General features: G+C 50.3%; 1 protein-coding gene across 1 annotated transcript; it reads right to left on the minus strand.

Moving 5' to 3' along the window:
* Positions 1-509: 509 nt before the first annotated feature.
* On the minus strand, positions 510-13,824 carry LRRC15 (leucine rich repeat containing 15). Its single transcript, XM_086675028.1, has 2 exons — positions 13,739-13,824; positions 510-5,933 (listed from the first exon to the last, which is right to left on the minus strand). Exon 2 carries the CDS (start codon positions 5,926-5,928, stop codon positions 4,174-4,176), a length of 1,755 nt encoding a protein of 584 aa, XP_086531154.1. The 5' UTR covers positions 5,929-5,933; positions 13,739-13,824; the 3' UTR covers positions 510-4,173.
* Between the last annotated feature and the right edge of the window lie 11,777 nt (positions 13,825-25,601).

Genomic DNA, 25,601 nt, shown 5'->3' on the forward strand with positions numbered 1-25,601 from the left:
GGGAGCTAGTGTCTTCTGACAGCCCACTGGCTGTCACCGAGCCTGGTGCTCAACACTGATAAGAGTCCTGAGGTGTGCAGGAGAGCCCTGTCCGCCTGAGTCTGCGTGTGTGCGTGTGCGTGTGTGTGTGCACGTGCACGGTCAATGAAGGCTGAGTGGACTTCGTGGCCTTTCTGGTGACGTAGAAGAACCTCCAGTCTGGGGGTCTGGGGACCCGCGGCAGTCCAAGCTCAGCTGAGTTCACTAGGTGACTATGGGAAACTCATTTCCCCCTTGGATCTCACTTTCTTCAGGTTGAACCTATTCTTAAGACTCCTTCCAGCCACAGTGGCCTATAGATAGCATTTGTTACTCCATTTTTGCTCCCCCTCACTTTCGAAAGGCCTTTTCCCCGCTTGGAATCTACTCTCTGTCAGGGGCTGTCTGGGTCAGCCTTGCACGCATGTGACAGGGGTAGAATCAACAGGTGTGAGATTCCTTAGCCAAGGCGTCCATAGAGAGCACAGGCGTCCTGTGTATACCATTTATTGTTGATTCTGTACACCACGGTTTTACGGGCAGCGTCCAGCGAAGTTGGACCCCCAACCCTGCCCACCAGGGCTCACACTCTATAAAACCCTGGGGGCCTAGAAATCTCTAAACGCATCACCAAGCACCTGGGATTATTTGCAGTGATTCTCTAAGCGAGGCGAATATGATCTACTGTTGAATGCAGCATGAAGGCAACAGGTTGGTGAGAAGGAGCTCTCCGTAGGTGAAGGAGAGATCCAGGCTGGGAGGAGTCCGGCCCGGAGAAGCACCCGCCCGGCCCCCCTCTCCGAACCCCAGTGATGGCTTCTTCCTCGAGCCCTCCACCACCTCCCCAGCACCCTGGATTCGGTTCTGACCGTAGGATCTGTGGGCTGAGCTCGGAGTGGTTTGTAGCTAAAGGCTGGGATACAGCCAACGTCTGGTTACCGGCTCTAGTTACCTAGTTATCTCTAGCTGTCTGCTCTCCGGAAGCTTCCTGAGTTTGGAAACAGATTCCTGAAACTGCTCTGCACTGACATCTGAAGGGTTGTGAACTTGTGTTGTTGCCCATGAAGAGTCCTGAGAGCTGAGCTGCGCCCTTAACTCCTAAAGAGGAAGAGAGCACACACACAGCCCCAACAGTTTCCGTGAGAGGGGCCCTTTTTCTGTAAGGGACGGGTGAACTTCATGTTTTCCTGTATTGACCAGGCTTCTGGTCCACACACTACCACGTGAGGTTCCCATGCCTGGGACTATAAGAAGCAACAGGAAAGTGACTCCTATTCTCTCGACTGATGAAAGCGCAGGACAGGCCACAAGGTCTCGTACAAAGTTTGAAGACAGAAAGGAAACCCACAGCCCACTGAATAACGTTGCGGAAGAAAGTGATTTTAGACCCATTTCAAAGGGATAACGGTAGTACCTATGCACAAGGGTGTTGTGAAGTTTAAAAAGAAAATGCTCGTTAAGTGCTTTAAAGGGTATCTACGCACTTAAGTAAGCATCGTCGCTAAACAGTGGTTCTAACTGGCTTTTATTATCTTTCCTGCAACATTAACATTAATGGAAGCTGCTAGTACCGGCAAGGTGAAAAATTAAAGTGAACTCTGTGCCCTACCTCAACCTTGGGGGACAAAGCAGCTCGCTCCAGCGCTGAGAAGTGAGCAAATGCAATGTCTTGTGGGAAAGGAAACTCCACCCAGCTTTTCTGGTAGCTTCCTGACCAGACAACATGGTGCAGAGAGGCCAAGACGCCTGCCGAAGAATTGGAGGCCCAGTGGCTCCATCCAAGCCACTCTGATGAAAGAAAGGGACAGGCAAGCCAGAGGGGTCAGTTAAGGGGACACACTGGGTGAAGATGACTCCTTCCTCACCTCCCTGCCATCTCTGGCCCACTTGCACCGTACAACGAGACACCGGAGGCGGTGCCACGCCATGCTTCCTGTCTGGAGGAAAGCAGGCCGCTTCCCCTGATGGCCCCAGGATCGAATAGGGCAGCACCATCAGTGGAATGATGCCCATGCCCCAAGCTCTGGGCTCACTTCCTTTCAGGCTCTGGCAAGTGTCAGTACCTGTCCACTAGTTGCTATAAATATTTTGAAAACATTTTGGAGGCCCAGATTTACCTTGGAGAGAAGATGTCTTTTGCCTTTGACAAGCCCTGTCTCTCCCAGATTCTCTGGGACAGAGAGTATAACACTACTAAGTGTACTAGTTAGCACATCCCTTCATGGACCCTTTTTGTTGGGAACCTGGTAGCACCGTGCTGCTAAGGCCTCGCGGGATTTCCCATTCATCTTGTGCTACAGAGGAAACTAGTAAGAGCCAGTCAGGGTTTCCCAATCGTGATAGCATTGGCTGCAGCTCTTTCCTGGGCAGACACAGGCACCCGAAATTCTCCATTTCACTGTTTTTACCTCTCAACTGATAGACCAGTTGTCCAGACGAAGATGTGAGTTGCCCTGAGCAAAATTTCTTTACCAGTGTGAATGTGTGTGGAGCAGGAAGGGTGACAGGAAGGCATTTATGTGACTATTATAACCCCGGACCAAACAACTCCACTCTCATAACCAGGCCACAGGCACAAGGAGTCCCAGAGAGCCCCCTGACCCAGCGTGACCTCTCTGTATGCCCTGACGTTGCCTGCTGTATGTGATGAACGTCCGTGTCTAGCTGACTGATGGGGGATTTTACCACACTAACAGGATTACCGGGTTCCATTACACTTGGCTTTTCAATTAAAGGATCTCATCTCTGAACTATTTCACTTCCCTCAAATGGGGAGTGAAAATTAAAAACAGATATAAGGCATAGCATGCCCATAAAAGGACCAGGCAGAGGGGCCTCCGATCAGCAGCAGACAGCTTGCAGGCAGAGAAAGGTCTTCTGCAGTCGAGATGCCTCTAACCTGGCCATCCTGGGTGCCTTGGGGCATGGGGATCTAATAACATCTGCTGTCTAGGCCGGAATGTACCCACATCCTCTCCGCCACCCCTGGCAGCTGGGCCTTTGCAAGGGCTGGCTGGCAGGGACAGTGAGGGGCTGGCTCGGCTCATGGGGACCCATCTCCAAAAGCCTGTATTCTCCAGTTAAAGCCCAGGATCGAAGATACTAGTGATACTCTGTTTCTTGATGTGGATGTTGATTACATGGGTATGAACTGCTTGTGAAGATCCATCCAACTCTACATGATCACTCTCCCACGTTTCTGTACGTATGCTACACTTCAATAAAAAGTTAAAAGAGAAAAACCCTAGGGGTGAACATAAGGGCCCCCTGGTACCTGGGTGCTTTCTCCATCCAGTACCAATAAGCTGATTTTAAATGTTTTTAGGGGGCAGACACTCTACATGATCTTATTCCCCAAGGGACCAAAATTTTCAAAGCAAAGTCTGCAGTTCAGAAGTATTCTCCACGAGGCTGACTTATTGCACTGGTGCCCTTCTTCCTTTTCCAGATAACGATCCCGTGAGAGATGTTGACAGCGGCCCTCTCCACAGGAACTGAGCGACATGGTCCCTCCTTGTCTCTTTCACAGCATCCGAAAGCCAGGGTGCTTGGCCACTCTCAGGAAGCCAGTTGAGTGGGTGGAAGCCTTCTTTGAGGACAGAACTCACCCTGCCTTCAGGAGCAGAACACTGAGGGAGACCTTTCATTTCAGGGGACAGGGGACAGCCATGCCACAGGCGGTGGGGGGAAGCGAAGGAAGGGGAATCAACTTACATCATACTTGGGAGGGGAGTTGCCCCCCCCCCCCGGGGAGAACTATTCCCACAAAGTGAGCAGACATGGGAACGGAGTCTACAGAGGCCAGCAGGGCCGTGGACACAGGGAAGCTTGTTCTTGGAGGAGAGCTGGTGAGGCTGTGGAGAGGGGCCTTCTCGAGTGAATTAGACATGAATTAGAAACCCCAGGGGGGTTTTGCCATGGCCAGTTCGATCTCCCTGGTGGTTACGAAGGCCCTGAAAGAGCTGATTCTCCTGTAGTTCTCTATAGGAGAACCAGGCAGGTCAGGAAAAAGTGGGGGGGGGGGAGCCTTTTTCTTGGGGAGCAGAGAGGAAGCAGGGGATGGCTCTGTGGACCCAGGGGTGGAGGTGGAACAATGAAATTCCCAGATCTTCCAGTGGTCCCACTGTCCCCCAGCCCCGCCTCCAGCCCGCCTCTTCAACACTCGTTGGGTGCCTTCATCTGCATCAGGACCGCATGGCTCCTCTTCCTGCAGCAGCAACAGCAGATGCAGGCAGCCAGGGAACAGGCCAGGGCAATGATGCCAATGACAATGGCGGCAATGGCCAGCCCGCTCTGGGCCTGGGTCATGCCCCACGTGCCACGGTCATCGGTGACCTCAACGGTGGTCAGGTCGGTGTAGTCCTCCACAGAGCTGGTGAACTCAGTAGTGGAGGAGATGGGGGTGGTGTCGGGGTAGCTGGGTGTGTCCGGGTACTGTGGTGTTTCCGGGTAGCTGGGCACCTCGGGGATCACTGGGACCTGGACACTGGGGACAGCGGCACTGACGCTGACGATGATGAGAGACTGGCCTCGGACACTGGGTGGGCTGAAACATACCGGGAGAGTATCTGTCCCCAACCTGGGCTTGTTGAGCAGAAGCCAACTGCGGAGTGGTAGGATGTCTGAGTCGCATCTCCAGGGGTTGTCATAGAGCCTCAGCTCACACAGGTGCCCCAGGTGATCGAAGATGCCCATGGGCAGGTTCTCCAGCTGGTTGTTCTGCAGCTGGATGGTCATGAGGCCATTGACATTGGCAAAGATATTCCCTGGGAGCTGTCTGAGGCGGTTGTTCTGCAGGGAGATGTTCTGTAGATTGACCAACATGCGGAAGACATTCCCGTCCAGCTCTTGAAGCGCATTGGTGTGGAGGGACAGCTCCCGCAGTTCCACCAGCCCATTGAAGGCGTCTGGGGAGATGTAGTTGATCTGGTTACGGCTGAGAATCAGGACCTGCAGCTGGCGGAGGTTGCTGAAGACGTTGTCAGGCAGAGAAGTGATGTGGTTGTCGTAGAGCCAAAGCTCACGCAGGTTGTGCATGGGCCCAAAGATCCCCGGAGAGAGCTCCTTCAGGGAATTCCCAAAAAGGGTGAGACGGTTGAGCTGGGGCAGCTGCATGAAGATGCCAGGGGGCAACTGGGAGATGTGGTTGTTGGACAGATAGAGCTTCTGGAGGTTACGGTTGTTGTGGAAGAGGCCAGGGGAGAGCATACCAATCTGGTTCTGCTGCAGGGCCAGCTCCTGGAGGTTTCCACACCCATCAAAAGTGCCCATGGGGATTTCTGAGAGCCTGTTCTCATACAGCCGGAGGACCTGGAGGTTGCCCAGGCGCTGGAAGACCCTGGGCGAGAGATGGGTGAGGCTATTCTTGCCGAGATTGAGCTTGGTGAGGCCCACCAGGTGGTCGAAGACACCATCAGGGATATATTCCAGGTGGTTGCCGTGCAACTGCAGCTCCTTGAGGTTGCTGAACTGGGAGAAGTGTGCCGGCTGGATCTGCACCAGCTGGTTGCTGGACAGAAGGAGCGACTCGAGGTTGTCCAGGCCCTGGAAGAGGCCAATAGGCAGCACCTGAAGCTTGTTGTTGGCAAGGCTGAGGTAACGCAGCGAGCCCAGGCTACGGAAGGCACCAGGCATGATGTGGGACAGCTCGTTCTTCTCAATCCTCAGGGCAATGAGGGCTGAGATGTTGAGGAATGGGGACTCATTGAGTTCAGTGATGTGCGTGTTGAGGATCTGCAGGCTCATGGCGTTCCAGGGCAGGGGAGTGGGCACTGCCACGATGCGTGCCCCAGTGCACTCCACCTGGGAGGCCCTGGAGCAGGTACACTCAGTTGGGCAGCCATAGTAGGCCAGCCCTGCACTCCAGGCTTGGCAGCCCACCAGCAAAAGAAGGTAATGTTTCAGCGACATGGCCTCTGCAAGGGGAGAGAGCACACGTGAGTCAGGGTCATCTCACCAACACTGCTGTTATTTTTAAGCCCATGTCAACCTTTGGTGCCAAACACCAGCTTGCCTTTGAACCCCACAACCACATGCCCTGCCATATGCTACTTACGGTCCGGTCAGCAAGCCCCTTCACCTTTCCCACATGCCAAGCAATTCCCCCACCCGGAGGAATTTGTCCTCATCTAAATCTTCCCCATACTTCCAAGTCTAGCTCAAATGCAGTCGCCTCTAGGAAGCTTTCCCCAGATTCTGTGAGTCAGCATTAGTTACCCTCCCATGCAGGTGGTCTTCCCAGTGTCCATTATGGCCATGCCACAGCTGGCCTCGTTCGGAATTCGTTGCGTCCCCGTCTCTGTCCCTCTCTAGTCAATAAGTTTTTCAAGGGCAGGGATGTTCATCATTCATCCCCAGAGATTCCTTCAGGCAGGAACAGTATCTTGTCTGGGTTGTACCCTGGATCCAGCCCCCTGGATCAGACGCATCCTTGTATCCCTCACAGCGCAACTAACTTGCTGGTTGAACATGACCTCCTGGGGAGGAGCAGATAGGAAATGAGACCTGGCAGAAGATGCTAAGACCACAAACATGGACCTCTTCTGGGAAAGCAGGAGCAGGCAACAAAGGTGGGATGCGCTGCTGATCTGGCAGAAAGGACGAGAGGGCAAGTTCAGCTTTTCCTCTGCCTGGCACTTCCCGGCACTACCCTGCCCCATCACCACCACTCACAACCTGGCCCTTCGGTACCCCTTCCCGGCTTTAATTCAAACCCTTCCCAGTGAAAGGAAATTATCTATGCCACTTTCTGTCTCTCTGGAAGGAGCCAATGCCTGGGGTCTACCTTCTGGGTAGTTCCAGTTTCCACAAAGAAACATTGAGTGGCCTTGAGTAAGTCCCAGAAAACTTGGGACGCACTTTGAGCTGAAAGGTGGTAGGGCCATATGCTCCCATAGAGCATGGTGCTGATCTGGGAACGGAGCCCAAACCCATGAAAGGTTCGATATTTGAGGTCAGAGGTGATTTAAGATCAGAGGTCAGAAGTGATACATAAACAGATATGTGTACATATATATATATATATATATATATATATATAATTAGATATATAACGTATACAATATGGTGGAGCCATGAGCTGTGGGCACTGAGCCCTACGTAGAGTTAAGAACCACTAACTAGCTGTTTGACCTGAAAGGAAACTTGAAACCTTCAAGCTCAGCTTTCTCGTGTGTTAAATTGGGAGGATAGCCTCTGCCCCTTCTTGAGGCCGCTGGGAGGAGCAAACAGAAGAATGGATGTGGGGGTGTCCTGCACAGTGTTGTGCAAATGCGTGCGGTTGTTCAAGGTCATCCACGATTTGGACTCTATAGACTCATGGAGGCAGGAAGGCCTCAAAGTGTTTTTAATCTTGGAAATCTTACTCAAGGGGGTTAGAGATTTCTGAGTATGTGTAAAGCAGTATCTGTAACTTCCAACTGAGGTTCAAAGGGGTCTCTAACTTCCAAAGGCGAAGAACGGCTGATCATACATCCCCACTATTTTCTGGGGATGAAGGAAGCAGGGAAACTGAGGCTCAGAGCTCAAATCCGGGACCTCCAGATTCTTGGGTGAGTGCTCTGAGTGTTATTGCAATGCAATACAGGTCAGAGCAAGGACTCTGAAATGATGGCATGTGAGGCATAAACTGGCTGGGTGGGGAAGGTATTTCTCTAGCCTCTCTTCCTGAACTCATGGAGTCCAAAGTCTGGCCCATAACTCAGAATAATCCAGGCTTCCCAACCTGGCCTTAACTCAGTGCACCCTTTTCCTGCCCTCTCAACAAGCCGACTCTGAGGACAGAACCCAAGTTTATCTCTCCCCACCCAGACCTTGATTTTTCATTTATTCACAGCCCATCCAAGCCCCCGACCTGGTGTATTTTTGCATTAAGGACTTGAGTAACTATGTAACGTGTTGGCGAAAAGAAAGAAAGAAAAACTTGGCCACCAGAGTCTAGATGCAGAGGAATGGGGTCCGATGAAGCTATAGACACATCCAGAAGCACAAGTTTGTATAGACAAAAGAAGGTCCAGAACTTAAGGGTAGAAAATGAACAGCCTAAACAGGGGGCACAGAAAAAGTGACTCAACATCCACCCCAGGGGAAAGACTTAAGACTTTTTATTGATAGTAGCAGAGAAAGAAGACTGGCCAGAAAAACTAATGTTGATCTTAGCCTGCATTAACAGAAGTATTAAGTGTGGAACAAAGAAAGTGATGGTCTTCTTCTACATGGCCCTCATCAGGCCACACCTGTGCTTCTGTGCCCCAGCTTCAAGAAGGCCAATAACAAACTGGTCCCTTGAAGGCCCTGTAGAGAGGGGTAAGAGGACGGTGAGGGGACCTAGAAATGAGAACCTCCGAGCACCCGTTGAAGGAACTGTGGATAGATACCTGGAAGAAGATAGGAGGAGGCTATAAGCACTTGCCAAGAATACGTGAAGGACTGCCCTGGGACACAGAAGGCAGCCTTACTGTGGCTCCAGAGGTCAAAAGTGGTGTGCAGAAATTTTAGGGGAGCACATTTCAGCTCACCACTGTCTGAATGAGAATGGACAACCCATGGCGTTAGTAAGCTCCCCATCACTGGAAGTGTTCAAGCAGAGGCAGACTAACTCTCTGGAAAGGATGCTGGAGGGGAGATTCCTACAGCTGGGAGGGTATTGAACTGGATGACAGCTGATGTCCTGTCTATCCCCCAAGATTTGGGGATTCTAAGGCCGAGTCCAGAGCAAGGATGTGAGATCCATATACCCAGCTAATTGTGCCTGTGCTCCCAAGGGTCTGTGTGGACAGGTGTGGGTGTTTGCCCATCTCCTTGGTACATGTGTGTGTGAAAGACTTACCCCTTGGACTGGCTTAACAAAATGGGGCGCCTGGGTGTCTCAGTTGGTTAAACGTCCAACTTCAGCTCAGGTCAGGTACTCACAGTCTGTGGGTTTGAGCCCCACGTCGGGCTCTGTGCCAACAGCTCAGGGCCTGGAGCCTGCTACGGATTCTGTGTCTCCCTCTCTTTCTGCCCCTCCCCCCCTCATGCTCTGCCTCTGTCTCTCTCTCAAAAATAAATAAACATTAAAAATTAAAAAAAAAAAAAAAAAGGAGAAGCTCTAAATGCTCCTGGTAATGCGATGTGCTTCATTTATTTTTAATGTCTACTTCTATGCTCACCACGCTTCAAAATGGTGCCGTGGTCCCTATGTCGGGGACTAACTTAAGTGCCCACAACCTGGCAAGTCCAAGGCAGTCCCTGTCAGATTTCCCCTTCTGTAAGTGAGGGCGCGGGATGAGATGCCCTCTGAGGAAGCCATCTCAGACCTTCCCTGAGTCTGCATTCCCCAGCTGGGGCGGGGGGAGGTGGGGAGGGCGTCATGCCAGTCTCAGGGAGGGCCCAGGGCCAGGGGAGGGTGCCTCACGGCTTGAGAAGAAGAGAGAAAAGATAATTCCCTTATGGGAACAGAGCCACTGTTGTTCAAAATGGACCACACTCAGCTTGACAAACATTGCAAGAATTTGCAGATTTTCCTTCTTATAAATCCTTATGTCTGCGGGGTCCGCCCCAGCGCCACACGCAGCAGCTTCCTGTTTTCCAGCACTTGTTCCCGCCACAAGGCACCGACTGCTCCAGAGGACCTCCAGAGGGCCCACCTCCAACCCAGCTACAGAGCCCTCAGGGGACGGAGGGGCCACAGGCGCGGGGCTGGCCAGCCAGCGAGTGCTGCGGGCGTGCTCAGGAGCCCGGCACACAGCAGCCTAATAGCACACGCTGCCCGGTGCTGCTTGGCAGCCGTGACAAATGCCAGTTAAAGACCCACAAAGCTACCCTAATTATACCCTCCTCCTCCAGGCGGCCAAAGGCGTCCTCAGTCACTGCAGCGACTCAGCCCAGCCCCTGTCCTAGGAGGAGGGACAGCCCAGGGTCTGTCGCCGGCCCAGGAATTCAGTAAGCCAAGCAGACGGACAGGCAGCTCACCCGGACACCCCGACGCGGTCCCTCCCCAGGAGTAGAAGCACTTGGCCCAGGCACTTTGTGAGTCTCTTCAGCAAGAACTGCCTGTGACTCATGAGTGAACACATAATTAGCGTTGAAGCCCTGGGCTTTGTTGGTTGGTGGGTTGGCACTTTTTTGGTTTACTACCATCATTCACATCCCCTAAACATGAGGTTCCCTGGGAGGAGATGCCTTCTTATTGCAATGCCACGGAGCAAACTTCTGGAAAAAGCCTGGGAGACAGATGTGCGACGCTGGTCTTGATGTTAAACTGGAGTGAGAGTTTGGGTACATTCTCCAGGCCTCCTGTAAAGACTTCCAAGGGCCCTTGATAGCTCTGATGTCTTCTGACTGGAGACAGAAAGGAAATCTGGCCTGAAGCCCCACCATTCACCTACCCTCCCTTCCATAGACCATGCAGGTTACCCTGAACGGCCGGCAACGCTACCTGGCCTAACCCTTTCATGCCAAGACTGAGGAACTCATACCCATCTTTTCAGGTCTACCTTGTTACAGAAGTTTCCCAGGCAGGGCAACCCCGCTTCTTAATCAGTGCATCTTCAAATAGCCAAGAGCCATTTCATGGGATTGGGGAGCCTCTGGTCCTGACCCCCTCCAGTGCACCCGGGGAAACTGAGGACCCAAGAGAAGATCTCCTTCCCTGGCCTGTGCCCTCTCCCCACAGAGGTCTTCCCCTAAGCATGGCCTCACCTGCAGTGACATGTTGCCCCATCCAGCCGAGGGAGATGTCAGGCTTGGAGCTGTTGAGGGGTTGTCTTCCCCCACCCCCAGCAACTCTGCCACCCCCTCCAGCCAGTATCAGCCTCTATCAAGTTGCTCGTCAGTGCTTGGTCAACGGGCTTAAAGCCACTGATTGAGAGGCTCAGTGCATCCAGACGTCCCCATTGCACTAAACGGGGGGTAACCACCCTACACCCCAAATCAGTAGATAAAAATCACCTGGAAGATCCTGGGATGCTTGTTGAATAGAAGTAGCATTGCAGCTGTGGGGATTAAATGAATCCTACCCACAAAGCACTGAGAGTCGTTCTTGGCACAGAATGAGTACCCAATAAATGTCACTGATAGTTACTGTTCGTTCTGCTGTTGAGTAAAACCAGGATCTCCTGAGACTCCACCCACAGAGATCCTGATTCCTAGGCCTGGGTGGGCCCCAGACTCTGCAGAGTTTAAGAAATTCCCCAAGGGACACTGATGTTGGTGTCCATGGTCTATACTCATAAGCACTCATTGGGGTCTAGCCCAGCTCAGATACATACTCCTGACCTGTGTCATTTCCTGCCAAGAACAGAGAGACTGAACTCAGGATCAAGGAGGCTGAAGGCCAAATCACAGACCTCGCCCAGAGACCTCTACCAATATTCCCTTCCCTGGCCCTTTCGTCACCGCTGTCAGAAATCTGAGATTTGTGCTAATTTGAACGTAGCAGTACAAGTTATTTCCAAAAGCAGCACTTAGAGCCCAGGACATCGGAGGTGCAAGGGCCTTGTGACTATCCTGTGAAACCATCTGGTCATTTTGCAGATGGGAAAACTAAGGGGCCCAGAGGAGGAACGGACTTGTTCAAGGTCATACAGTCAGTTGAAGATTCCTGACATCCAGATCAGGACTCTGCCTAACTGTAGAGCTTGGTGAGCCCCTGAACCTTATCACGAGGCTTCAGGACCTTATCCACCATGTGTCTGGCAGTGCCTGAAAGGGGGGAAGAGGTGGCTTTACTCCCTCTGTCCTAAAATGATCTCAGGCTCACATGCAATCCACCCTCCAGCTGCCCAGCATTATTAACCAAGATCAAGTACCCCTCCCTACTCCCAGCCTGCATTGTTTGAGGGATTCCTTCCTTAAGGCTGCTCTGATGCTATGTTGGCTCAATTTCACCTGAGTGGCCTGGAAGAGCAGAAGGCAGGGACAGAAGGGGTTGCCAGAAAGGATTAATCCCATAATCTGAACACACAGCCCCCTCGGGGTTTTACCCAAATTAGGAATGCTCTACCCCAAAACACAAAGCATGCTGGAGCCCCAAGGCTCATCCCCCACCTGACTCGATTGTTGACCCCATCTCTCCTGGTCCTTCAAAGCCAAAGCATTCTTCACTTGTTTAAAAATGAACATGAGTAAGAAAAAGCAAGTCCTTTCCAGCCCCAGGGTTAGAGGAGGTAGGGCTTCCTGCAGAGGCCAAAGCAGGCCTGTAATTAGCTCGCAGGAAGGGGCAGGAGATACTAACAAAGTTGCCAGCGGAGCAGGGGAGAAGCTCCCACTCGACCGACGGACGCTTTTATGAAAGAAGCCACCGGCTACAGCCCCCTGCTCGGGGTGACCCCCAGGGGACCCAAAACAGACAGAAATGGATGAACCTCTCAACAAAACATCTTGGAAAAAGTTTCTAAATCCTATGTCCCAAAAGCCCCAGAGAGGCAGTGAAACCAGAAGTTACAGTCATTCGTTCGTGGTCGGGATTTAGGGAAGCAATTTGCCATGTGTAATCACAGCCTCCGGAGCATGTGCTGGCAGGACCGAGTGGGGACAGCTTCTCCCCCATCTCTCCTTATGTCTCGGCATCTGGAACTACTCCCATCCGCAGCCCACCACGCCCGCCATTTACGGAGCAAGCCCAGGTAGCCTCCAGTGCCCTGACTTTCTGCAGGGTCTGTTCACAACGCTCCCCCCCTGGCCCTGACCTCTCTCCCAGGCCTGTCTCATCACTGCCGAGCCCACCCACTGACTCAAGACCACAGGCAAATGGGACTGTCCGGTCCTGACTGTACCCCCGAGGTCCCATCAGTGAAGTGAAAGAAGTGACAGCCGTTAGAGAATTTCTAAATTATGGAGACGGTGGCACCAGCATATCTGGGAGTCGCTGGAGATCCAGTGCTATAATCCCAGAAGGTGCTGGCACCTTCAGTCTTAGTGACACCTTAATCCAAGAGCATCGAGGCCTTCCCTGAGGTAATACATCTGGCCCTGGGGGTAGACTGGCTCTCTCACACTTCAGCACAGGGGGGAAGCTCTAGAAAATTCTGCTTTTCCACAGTTGGTCCCGTGGCCCCACTCCTGCCTCTACATTTGAGCAGAGATGCGGGTAAGGGTGCCTCAGTCACAGGATTTTACATGCACACCCAGCCCCGACTCCCAGCTCATCTGGCTGGCCAGAGGGCAAGGCTGCCGGCCGCCTAAGCCACACACAAACTTAGACCCTGAAACGATGCTCAGTCCACAGCCGAAATCCAAATTGGAGATCCGAACTGGGCGGGCACTTCTGCTAAAGCCACTTTTGTAGCAATGATAAGGCCCGGAAAAGAGGACAGATCTGTCTTCTGGGAAACCCTCCACTGGTCCTGGACAGACCCACACGCCGGGCAGGCCACTGGCGGCCACCACAGTAAGTGCCGGGGGGAAAGGACGCGGGTTCGAAATAACCCGAACCTTGGAAAAAGGGAACTTCTTCCCCTAATAGCACAGTCCCAGGGATAGTTTAGTTAACTTTCGGGGCATCTGAAAACTACCTGGGCAGCACCACAGACTGACCTCATGGGGCGGTAAGGGTAAGTGGGGCAGGGGGCGGGTGGCCCCAGGGGGTTGGCCCCCTCCGGAGAGCATCCCCAGGCACCCCGCCAGCCTCTCCCCGGGACGGGGACGCCGGCCGGCCCGGACGCGAGGTGGGGGACAGAGCCGGGGCGCTGGCCGGCAGGAGGGAGGGAGGGAGGGCGCGGCGGCCGGCCTGCCCACTTACCAGCAGCTCGGCGCCCGCCCGCCGTCGACCAGAGGGAGCCCGAGAGCAGGACGCGGCCGGCTCAAGGCGGCAGCATGAGTGCGGCGGGCCCGGCACCCCCCGTATTTAAACGGTCCTGGCGTGAGTCACCGCCGGGGGCAGTGTCGGCGCGGTGGCGGGGAGGGGCCGGGGCCGGCGGGCGGCCCAGCCGTGGGCACAGCCTCCTCGGAGATGCAGGGTGCGGGGGCTTCTCCTGCATGATTTGGTTGTGTTTTTTTTTTTTTCTTTTCTTTTCTTTCTTTCTTTTTTTTTTTACAGAACACGTTCTCCTCCTGCCTCCAATGCTCCATTGGGACTCAGTCACTGCCTTGGCCGTTTCGGCTCTGGGAAAGCTCCGTGCATTGATTTTTTTTCCCTTTTTCTTTGAAATTCGGAAGTAATTTCAAATTCACGGATAATTTGCAAGAATAATACAAGGAACACTCTTCTGTGCCTAACCCAATTTGCTTATTTGTTAACATGGTGGGAAAAGCATTTAAGTTCCAAAGAGAGATAAAGTACCCCCCAACCGTGCCCCCCCCCAAAAAACAAAGTTTCGTTTCCCTTCTGATATCAACTTCTGCTCCCTGGCTGCCGCCCCGCAGAGATAGGGGCTTGCGGTCAAGGGGCATATTTAAGAATGAGAGGCTCCCTGTGACCTTCACCTCTGCATTGGAGCCCACTCCCGGCTGCCCTAGTGGGGGACAAGAAACCATTTCTGTTCTTGGTATCACCAAGAGGACCTGGGGAAGAAGAGAAAGAAGTCATAGTTTATGGGGTGAGGAGGCAGCCAAACCCTAGCATCTTCTCCAAGATGCAGCCTCAATAAGGCAGGAACTGCGCTGGGCTGAGCCACGTGCCCTTCCCTGGCTCAGTTTACCTTTTCAGCCCAGTGGGGAGAGTGATATTTACACACAATGCCTCATGGAATGCCAGGAGCCTTAATTAATGTTTGCACTGTGCTTTGAGATGGGCGATGAAAGGAAGATATAAAACTGCATAGTGTTATTACCGAAATAGTCACTTGGGTGGCTTGCGATGGTCAAGCCCTACAGCCTGAATCATGTCACATTCCTCCTCACTGGTGGCACCATGATTCAGAGCCAGAAACAAAAAGCACCCTGTCCATTAAGTGACATGAGCCCAAGAGGGGCAGGCACCGCTTGGAGGGATCACCAAGCCCTGGTTCTTCAACGACCAACCTCCCTTCCAAATAACATTCTGTGTGGAGAACCCCCTCCCTCTTACTAACCAGGCACCTTCACCTCCCCAAACTGAAGCTGTCAACCGCCTTTTTGTAGAACCCGGAAGAATAAAAATATCCCCTCTTTACCTTCTTTCTTTCCTTCCTGATTCTAACATTCAGCCACTCTGCACTGGCTGCCGAGGTCCGCACAGGGATGAATCAGATACTTTTCTTGCCCGTGAAGAGCTGAGAGAAGGACGGACATTTATGAAGCACCTACTGTGAACCATAGAGCCCACAGGCACCTTATTACATCTCTACAGTATTTCATCTATACCGGGTTTCTAAATGTTGCCACTACTGAGATTTGGGGCCAGAGGATTCTTTACTGTGGGGAGCTGTCCCAGGTACATGCATTCCTCAAAGATATTGTGGGTTCAGTTTCAGACCACCACAATAAAGCCAGTATCACAGTAAAGCGAGTCAAATGAATTTTTTAGTTTCCTAGCACGTGTAAAGTTGCCTTTACACTCTACTGTAGTCTGTTAAGTGCACAATAGCATCATGTCTAAAACAATGTACATGCCTTAATTTCAAAATACTTCATTGCTAAAAAATGCTAACCATCGGGGCGTCTGGGTGGCTCAAGTCAGTTAACTTCGGCTCAGGTCATGATCTTGCAGTCTGTGAGTTCAAGCCCCGCGTCGGGCTCTGTGCTGACAGCTCAGAGCCTGGAGCCTGCTTCGGATTCTGTGTCTCATTCTCTCTCTGCCCCTCCCCCACTGTGCTCTGTCTCTCAAAAATAAATAAATGTAGAAAAGATTTTTTTTCAAAATGCTAACCATCATCCGAGCTTTCAGCTAGTCATAATGTTTTTGCTGATAGGAACTTATGCCTCAGTGTGGGCGGCTGCTGATTTGTCAGGGTGGTGGCTGCTGAAAACCGTGGCCACTGGTGACTTCTTAAGACAAAGCAACAACGGAGTTTGCCACTTCCTTTCACAAAAAATTTCTCTGGAACACGTAGGTGCTGTTTGATAGCAGTTTACCCACAGAACTTCCTTTAAAATCAGAGTCAGACCTCTCAAACCCTGCCACTGCTTTATCAACTAAGTTTATGTAATATTCTCAATCCTCTGTTATCATTTCAACCATCTTCACAGCATCTTCACCAGAAGTCTCTTCCATCTCAAGGAACCACCCTCTTTGCTCATCCCTAAGAAGCCACTTCTCATCCATTCAAATTTTATCAAGAGGTTGCAGCAATCAGTCCCATATTCAGGCTCCACTTCTGATTCTGGTTCTCTGCTACTTCTACCACATCGGCAGTTCCTTCCTGCACGGGAGTCTTGAGCCCTCAAAGTCGTCCATGAGGGTTGGAATCAACTTCTTCCAAACTCCCGTTTATGTTGGTATTTTGACTTCCTCCTATGTATCATGAATGTTCTTCATGGCATCTAGAACGGTGAAGCCTTGCCAGAAGGTGTTCAGTGTACTTTGCCCGGATCCATCAGAGGAATCACTATGACGGTAAAGCTTTCTGAGATGTATTTCTTTAGGACTAAGACTTGAAAGTAGAAATGACTCCTTGACCCGTGCCCTGTAGAATGGATGTCGGGCTAGCAAACATGAACACCTCATTTCCCCTCTCCAACAGAGCTCTTGGGTGAGCAGGTGCTTTGTCCATGAGCAGTCATATTCTTAAAAGAATCTTTTTTTTCCTGAGCAGTAGGTCTCAACAGTGGGCTTAAAGTATTCAGTAAACACGTTGTAAACAGATGTGCTGTCATCCCGGTGCTGTTATTACATTTACAGAGCTCAGGGAGAGCAGATTTAGCACAATTCTTAAAGGCCTTAGGATTTTCAGCATGGTAACTGAGCACTGGCTTCAACTTCAAGTCTCCAAAGAGTCAGCTTGTGCTTTCAAGTTCTGAGGCCAGGCATTGACTTCTCCTCTCTAGCTGTGAAAGTCCTAGATGGCATCTTCTTTCAAGAGAAGGTTATTTCGTCTACATTGAGCATCTGTTGCTTAGTGCAGCCACTTTCATTAATTATCCAAGCTAGACCTTCTGGAAAACTTCCTGCTTCACCTTGCACGTTTATATCATGGAGACGACTTCTTTCTTTAAACCTCATGAGCCAACCTCTGCTAGCTTCAATCTTTAATTGTGCAGCTTCCTCTCTTCTCTCAGCTTCATAGGATTGAAAAGAGTTAGGGCTGTGCTCTGACTTAGGCTTTGGCTTAAAGGAATATTGGGGCTGGTTTGATCTTCTATCCAGACCACTCAGACATTCGCCATATCAGCAATAAGGCTGTTTTGCTTTTTTTTTTTTTTTTTTTTTTTTTTTTATCATTCATGTGCTCACTGGAGTAGCACTTTTAATTTTCCTTCAAGAACTTTCCTTTGCATTCACAACTTGGCTAACTCTTTGGCACTAGAGGCCAAGCTTTCAGCCTGTCTCAGCTTTCGGCATGCCTTCCTCATGAAGCTTAATCATTTCTAGCTTTTGATTTAAAGCAAGAGACGTGTGGTTCTTCCTTTCACTTGAACACTTAGCGGCCAATGTGAGGGCAATTAATTGTCCTAATTTCAATATTGCTATGGGTCAGGGAATTAGGAGGCTCAAAAGGAGGAAGACAGATGGGGGGAGCAGCTAGTCAGTGAAGCAGTCAGAATACATACATTTATGGATTAAGTCCACCATGCTATGTGGGTGTGGTTTGTGGATCCCCAAGACAATTACCATAGTAGATTAAAGATTACGGATCAGAGATCACCACAACAAATATAATAATGATGAAAAAGTTATAATACTGCAAAAATTACCAAAACATGACACAGAGACATGAAGTGAGCAAATGTTATTGGAAAAATGGCACCCATAGACTTGTTTGATGCAGGGTTGCCACAAATCTTGATTTTGTAAAAAAAAAAAAAAGAAAGAAAAAGGTGCAAAAAGGTGAGATGTGCCTGTATCATAGGATGCTTAAAGTATCCCTGGGCTCAACCCACTAGATACCGTTAGTGTCCCTCCCAAGTTGAGACAACGAAAAATGCATGTTGCCAGAGCATGCACACCCACCCACCCACACACGCACAGAGCTGAGAGCCACTGATATACCAATAATCCTGTGAGTGGGAGTAACTAAGAAAACTAAGGCTCAGGGCAGTTAACTAATTTCCCTGAGATCACACTCTAAGTGACAGAGCCAAAATTCAAACCCTGGTTGTGCATTGTATGCTTTCCCTCCCACTGTGTGCTTACACTCACTTAACTCTTGCAGATAGGAGTGTGGCCATGTTTAAATTAGAGTAAAGATTTCAAGAAGTCGAGGGACGTGAAGTCCTCAGCATAAGTTGGATAAATGTGGATGCATTTGAGTTTCGTGAAGAAGGTGGCCTTCAAAGATGAGCAGGATCTGGAAATATGAGAGCAGCGAGTTAAGGAAAACCATTGAATCAGAGCAAGGAGAGGGGGCTCTCCAAAAACTCTGAGCCTAGGCTTTGTGGCAGGTCTTCTTGGAGAGGGCTGGGACGCCTCCCTGAGGAACATGAGGTCCCTTACAGGCAGTAGGGAGACACCGAGGGTTTGGGAGGAGAGTAGAGGCACAGTCAGAGCCACACTGCAGGAAGCATAGTATGGCAGGAGTTTCAGATTTAATGGAGGACCCTTGGCTGTCCACAGGGCATCCAGTTTCCAAAGCACTCCTACCATCCTCTCTGGTGTTCATGACAGGACATGGATTTCAAGACAGTAAGCAGCCCGTGCAGGAAGGACCAGTTCTCCAGACTGGGGATCCAGCTACAGGACCTGTGAGCTTTAGCTCACCGAGAACCCCTCTTTCGTGGAGCAGCACGTTCTTTGCTACTGAGAAAGCAAAATGGCCCCGTCAGCCCCCAGAAGTGAGATCTCCTGGTGAAAGTAAGAGCCTGATTCACCACCCACAGGCCCTATAAACCTCAAGGCTCACTTTCCAGGCCCCCCTCCCCTCCCCTCGAACCGGAAGGGCCCGGGTTGCCTTAGGGCTTCAAAGAGGTCTATCCCTCCCACCCATGCATGTTTCCCAAGTCTAGTTAATATGCATAGAACCCAGGGAGCTGGGGTCATGAAAGCCCTTCACAGCAACCTCAAGAGACAGAGTTATAGCTCTGCTTGGTCCACCTCCGGGAGAGGGGAGTCAGGACTGCACAACGAAGTCCCTGGGGTGGGGGGGGGGTTGGCAAGATAAAAAAGGTGGAGAACGCTCAGGGCTCCTCAGGATGTGGGTACTGTTGATGGGAATATAAATTGGTAGAACAGCAGCTATCAAAATTCAAAATGTGTAAACCCATTCACCACGGTCAGTGCAACACCACACACGATCGTATGTGTGCACAAAGCTACATGCCCAAGAACACTCAGCGCAGAATTGTTTGCAACAATAGGTTGTGTTAATGTGAATGTCCTTCCATAAGACAATGATTCCGTGTATCATAAAAACCCATACCAAGTACCCAATTTAAAAAGATTGGATACATCTTCATTGGCCAAAGAAGAAAAATATACTTCATGTATTAAGAGATTAATATATAGGGGCGCCTGGGTGGCTCAGTCGGTTAAGCGTCCGACTTCGGCTCAGGTCATGATCTCATGGTCTGTGAGTTCGAGCCCCGCATCGGGCTCTGTGCTGACAGCTCAGAGCCTGGAGCCTGTTTCAGATTCTGTGTCTCCCTCTCGCTGCCCCTCCCCTGTTCATGCTTTGTCTCTCCCTGTCTCAAAAATAAATTAAAAAAACATTTAAAAAAGAGATTAATATATATACATTATCAAAATTATTATAATTAATATATATTATATTACTTATATATTATAGTTAATATTATATATATATATTTTTATATATTGCAATTACTGGTTTTAGGGGGAAAACACATACATGTATAACTCCTCAGTTATATTTCAATATATGGGAAACATAGTGAGGAAAACAATGTCACTATTTGCCCATCATGATCACACAAGATGCCAGAAGATGGTACAGAAATCAGTTTTCCTACTGAATGGCTCATGGAATCAGCCTCAAATGAGCACCCAAGGCTCTTGTCTTTGCCTGTCCCCCACCCCTCTTCTTCCCCAGGTCACTCTGCTCTGCTCCCACCTGCTGGTCCCCAGGGTCAGGGGTGGCGCCCAGCCATGCTGGAATCAGAGAAGGCCACGGGGCCCCACCTGGTTTCCAGCTCATTCCCAAAGCCCTGACTGTTCTTTGAAGGAAGAATTTTAGGTCGCTTCTCAGAGCAGTGACTCTCAAAGACCAACAGCCATCTCTCTCGCTCGTGTGGACAGCTTCTCACAACGGGACTGAAAAACTACGTTGCCAGCCAAGTCTCTGTCGGTTTTCTCAGTTTTATAAAACAGCTTTCATAACACAGATGAGGAGGAACCAGAAAGAACAGTGCAGGTGAGATAAAGTTTCATCCAGTTTTATATCTATATGTATGTGTGTGTGTGTATTCGCACACGTGCATGCACACATACAGACACACGTGTATGTACACACATGTGCACGTGTACACACGTGCGTGCACACACATGTATGCTGTGCGTGCGTGTGTTCAGTGCATGTAAACGCGCACATCTGTGTATGCACACGTGTGTGCATGTGTGTGCACACGTGCATGCATGTGTGTGCACATATACGTGTGTACACACATGTGCACATATGTGATCTCTGTCTATAGCTATGTATAAATGCTTAGGAAAGGACAAGGACGTGGAAGGACACACAGAACTGCTACAGTAGCAGAGGGAGTGATGGATAAGGATTTTTTATAACTGTGTGTTGTCTTACGTTACATTTAAATAGAAACACATTCCTGAATTGCATCTCATGGACAATTAGAACAACTATTTTAAAAGACAATTAAAAATTTTATTCTTTTGTTTTTCTGAAGTTTAGTTATTTATTTTGAAAGAGAGAGAGAAAGAAAGAGACAGCACAAGCAGGGGAGGAACAGAGAAAGAGAGGGAGAGAGAGAGAATCCCACTCTGTCAGCACAGAGCCCGATGCAGGGCTTGAACTCACAAACTGTGAGGTCATGCCTGAGCCGAAATCAAGAGTTGACGCTGAACTGACTGCGCCACCCAGGCGCCCCTAAAGTTCTATGCTTTTAAACATTTCTTTTTATTACACCGAAACCCACCTCCTGGAACCTCCACCGGTGGATTCCCTTCCCCTCTTCAGGCACCATAGTGCCTGCCCTGGCCTAGGGGCCATCGCCTCAGATGTTTGAGACCCATGAACAGGCTCACCCCCTTCCAAAGCCTCCGTGCCATCTGCCCCTTTGGACACACCACACGTAGTCCCTTCCCTCGACTGTCCTGGTTGCTCGCCACAGGGCTTTGCATCCACTCAGCAAATAGAGCATTCAGTAAGTGGCAGGCCCTGGCTGAGTGCCAGTATACAGGGGTGAATTTGTTCTGGGAGGCACTCAAATACAGGAACAGTCATATTCAGATGGAAGGTATACATGGGTTGGGGCCAACAAGGGAGCCGCTGAGCCTTCCTGGACCATGGGAGGAAGGCTTCCCCAAGGAGGAGGCCTTTGGACTAAACCCAGTAGGATGAGTGGGCGTTTGGGCCTCTGAGAACAAATAGCATTTGCAAAGTCTCAAAGGCGCTGAAGACCATGGCACATCCAGCATGTGGCAAAAAGTTCAGGGTAAGTGGAGAGCAGGGTGCACGTGAGGGCTTAGGAGAAACACCATCCTGGGAAGAAAGCAAGACCCAACGTATGAGGGGCCTCACCAAATGGGACTCAGTCTGTAGGTAGCCATGGAGGGCCACAGAAGGGTTTGGCCAGGGCCAGGAACAGATGTACTCAGATGGGTGTAGGGCAGTGGTTGCAACAGGGGTGATTCTTCCCCATCCCGCGGAACATTTGGCAGTATCTGGAGACATTTGGGGTTGTCACAACTTGAGAATGCAAGTGGCGTCTAGTGAGTACAGCCAAGAGATGAGGCTAGACATCCTCCAGTGGACAGGACAGTCTCCTGCAGCCAAGCATTATTTGGACTGAGATGTCAATGGTGCTGAGGTTGAGAAACACAGATATGGAAGGTGGATAGTTTTAGCAGCAGCATAGAGGATGGACCGCTGAGGGGGTGTGGGTTGGAGAGGGTAAGAAGACCTGATAAAAAATTATAGCAACAGCTCGGATGCGAGGCAATGAAAACCTGAATGAAGACAGGGCAGTGAGAATGGAGAAGAAACTGAATCAGGAGGTGATAATAAGGAGTGAACTGGTACAACACGGTGATGGATTGGTTATAGTGGGAAGTGAGGTGATACAGTGGGGCTGTTACAATACAGCTTAGGCCACCATAACAAAGTGAGCCAAACATAGCAAGAGCTTAAGCAAGACGGATGTTTATTTCCCATCAAGCCTGGAATGGTGGCTTGACTATATCAGGGACCAAGACCCCATCCATCCAATTGCTCAGCCATCTTCAATCCATGCCCACGATGTTTGCTCTAGCTCCTGCTTTCACGTTCACATTCTAGCCAAGGGAAAGGCAGGAGAGAGGAAGCATCTCAGTCCTTCTCTTTAAAGGCATGTCCTAAAAGCTACACACATAACTTCCACTCATATTCCATTGGCCAGAACTTAGTCATGTGGCTGCCCCCATCTGCAAGGGAAATGTAGTCTTGAGTTGAGCACCATATAGAAATGAACGCTTTTAGGGGCGCCTGGTGGCTCAGTCGATTGAGCATCTGACTCTTGATTTCAGCACAGGTCATGATCTCAGGGTTGTGGGATGGAGTCCCATATCAGGCTCCACGTTGAGCGTGGGCTGCTTAAGAGTCTCTCTTAGCCTCTCTCTCTGACCCTCCCCTGCTCTCTCTCTCTCTCTCTCTCAAAATAAAATAAAACTTAATTAATTAATTAAAACTTTTATATCAGTAGAAGAGGAGGGAAGCAGCCATTGGTAGGCTATTAGCAGTCCATGCCATGGGTGACAAAAGAAAAAGCCATGAAAAGAACAGCCAGGTTTTTGGCCTGAGAGACCCAGTAGATGGTGGGTAACATTAAGAGGACTCGTGAGCATGGAAGTGGTAAGAAGCAAGGGGGCAGACTCACTTTGAACAGGCTGCCTTTGAGCCCTGTGGGACCACAATGTGGACTGTCCCACGGAGCCTGAAATCAGGGTCTGAGCTCAGGGCAAGGGTCTGGGTGGGAACAGAACTCTAAGAAACCACAGAACCATAAAGGGGAGATGGTCTAGCAATGGTACTTAATCTGGAGTCCATAAGCCCCAGCCATTAAAGCAGCCTCCCTACACCTAAAGTACTGACAGGAAGTTGCAGCCTATGAATTCCCTGAAATTGTCTGTAAGTTATGTGGAAATGTGCTGTATGCTTTTCCAGGAAGGCAGCTCATGACTTTCATCAGATTCTCAAGGATCTGGATGCAGAAGAAGAGGGTTCAGAATGGCAGCCTGGGTATTTCCCCCGTCTTATTACTGAGGCAGGTAGAGGAAGAAGAGCGAACCAAAGGGACCAGGAAAGAGCAATGAAGGTCGTCTTAGGAGCAGCAAGACAGAGGGTTTGGATGGGCAGCAGGGAGCAGGGTTTAAGAAGAATGAGTGGTAAATCAGTGAGGCCCATGGATGTTGGGAAGCCTGTGACAAGGACAGTCAGTGGTTTCAAGGGAGCGGAAGGAGCAGGTGGAGGAGACACATCCCAGAGGGAAAGATTGGAGGGAAGGCCAGGCCCGGATTTTAGGATGGCAGCAGATTAAACATGGCAGAGGTTGAATGGAAAAGTCCAGCAGAGAAGGAGGTAATGAGAAGAGCAGAGATAGAGCAAACGATATCTTCTGGAAACAGGCTCCTAGCACCAACTTTACCACTCGGGTGTGGTCCCAGCAGCAGAAACAGAAGTGCTCGCTGTCACAGAAAGGGCTCAGACTTGTAGGGTGCTTTCCACCTCTGCCTGGGACCTTGGCGACTTAATCCACCTCTCTGAGCCTCTTTGTCCCCGTGTGTGAACTCAGATAACCACCTGCCTGATGTGAATAATGAAAGGACTAGAAGAAAAATCATGTGTGGAAATGTCCAACTCAGGTCCTGGTCGCAGCAGATGCCCAGTAAGTGGGAGGGCCTTTCTCCCTTCCCAGTCCTTCCCTTCTGATAGGATCGTTGCTTTTTAGCTCACCTCAAAAGGGCAGTCTTTGAGGAAAGGACCTTATAATCTTCCTACTTGTCCCAAAGGGGCAGAATTCGGTCTATTTCAAGTACTGCACGCCATCCTCTTGTGGAAGAATGAAGCTAGAAACACTGACAATATATAGAATAATACCAACGGGGCCAACAAGCAGACAGTCACCTTCTTAGGGGCGCCTGGGTGGCGCAGTCGGTTAAGCGTCCGACTTCAGCCAGGTCACGATCTCGCGGTCCGTGAGTTCGAGCCCCGCGTCAGGCTCTGGGCTGATGGCTCGGAGCCTGGAGCCTGTTTCCGATTCTGTGTCTCCCTCTCTCTCTGCCCCTCCCCCGTTCATGCTCTGTCTCTCTCTGTCCCCAAAATAAATAAAAACGTTGAAGAAAAAAAAAAAATTAAAAAAAAAAAAAAAATCCCCAGTGACAGCTGCCAGACTCATCTCCATCCATAGCTGGTTATTAGTGATGTTTCTGCAAAGACACGTGTCATGAGATTGTCCTCGGTCCCCCGCATTCTGTTCCTGATGATGATGATGATGATGTGTTCAGAGTCATGAGTGTTCCAAGGAGGCTATTTGGTCGGAGGCTGTCAGGCCTGGAAGCAGTGGGTGGAGGAGAGAGGATTTCACACGTGAAAGAGCAACCTTCAAACAAACAACTCAATTAAAACACCGGCAAAGGACCTGAGCAGACATTTCAACAAGGAAGATACACCAATGGCCAACAAGCACATGAGGAGATGCTCAGTATCACTAGTCATCAGGGAAACGCAAACCCAAAACCACAGTGAGGTACCACCTCACACCCACAAGGATGGCTGCTATCCAAAAAATGGAAAATAATAAAGGGTTGGAAAGGATGTGGAGGAACTGGAGCCCTGGTACATCACTGCTGGGAATGTAAAACGATGTCACTGCTATGGGAAATGGGATGGCTGTTCCTCAAGAGTTGAAACACAGAACTACCCTAGGTCCGGCGATTCTTCTAGGGGTGCACCCAAAAGACTGAAAAGCGGGTGGTGGCACCCCAACGTGACTACGCTTAATGCCACCAAACCGCGCAAAAAAATGGTCACAGTGGTAAATTTTATGTTCCGTAGATTTTATCACACACGTGCGCGCGCACACACACGAAACGATCCTCAGATTGAATTATGCTGGACAGAGTCGAAGACCATTGTTGAACTCGTGAAACGTTTTTCTGGGAAATGAAAAATTAGGCCTTCGTGCAAACGTTATCAAAAATAGAGAACACGCAAAGCCAATCTAAGCTGGTTCCTGGTTGACCTGCATGTGGACAGGTCGCCGAACGCACCCCTCTGCTCCGGCCTGAACTCAGCTCCCCTGGCCCAGCGGCTGTGTCCCCAGCCTTTGAGGAAGGCTGGCCTGCCTTTGGATGATGTGCATGTGAGCCATCATTCCCTCCCCTATAATTTTGTCTTTTATATTTTTTTCCACATTTT

This window comes from Puma concolor, chromosome C2 (assembly GCF_028749965.1).
Source record: "Puma concolor isolate L17-30 chromosome C2, mPumCon1.1.hap2, whole genome shotgun sequence".
In the NCBI taxonomy this organism is placed as follows: Eukaryota; Metazoa; Chordata; class Mammalia; order Carnivora; family Felidae; genus Puma; species Puma concolor.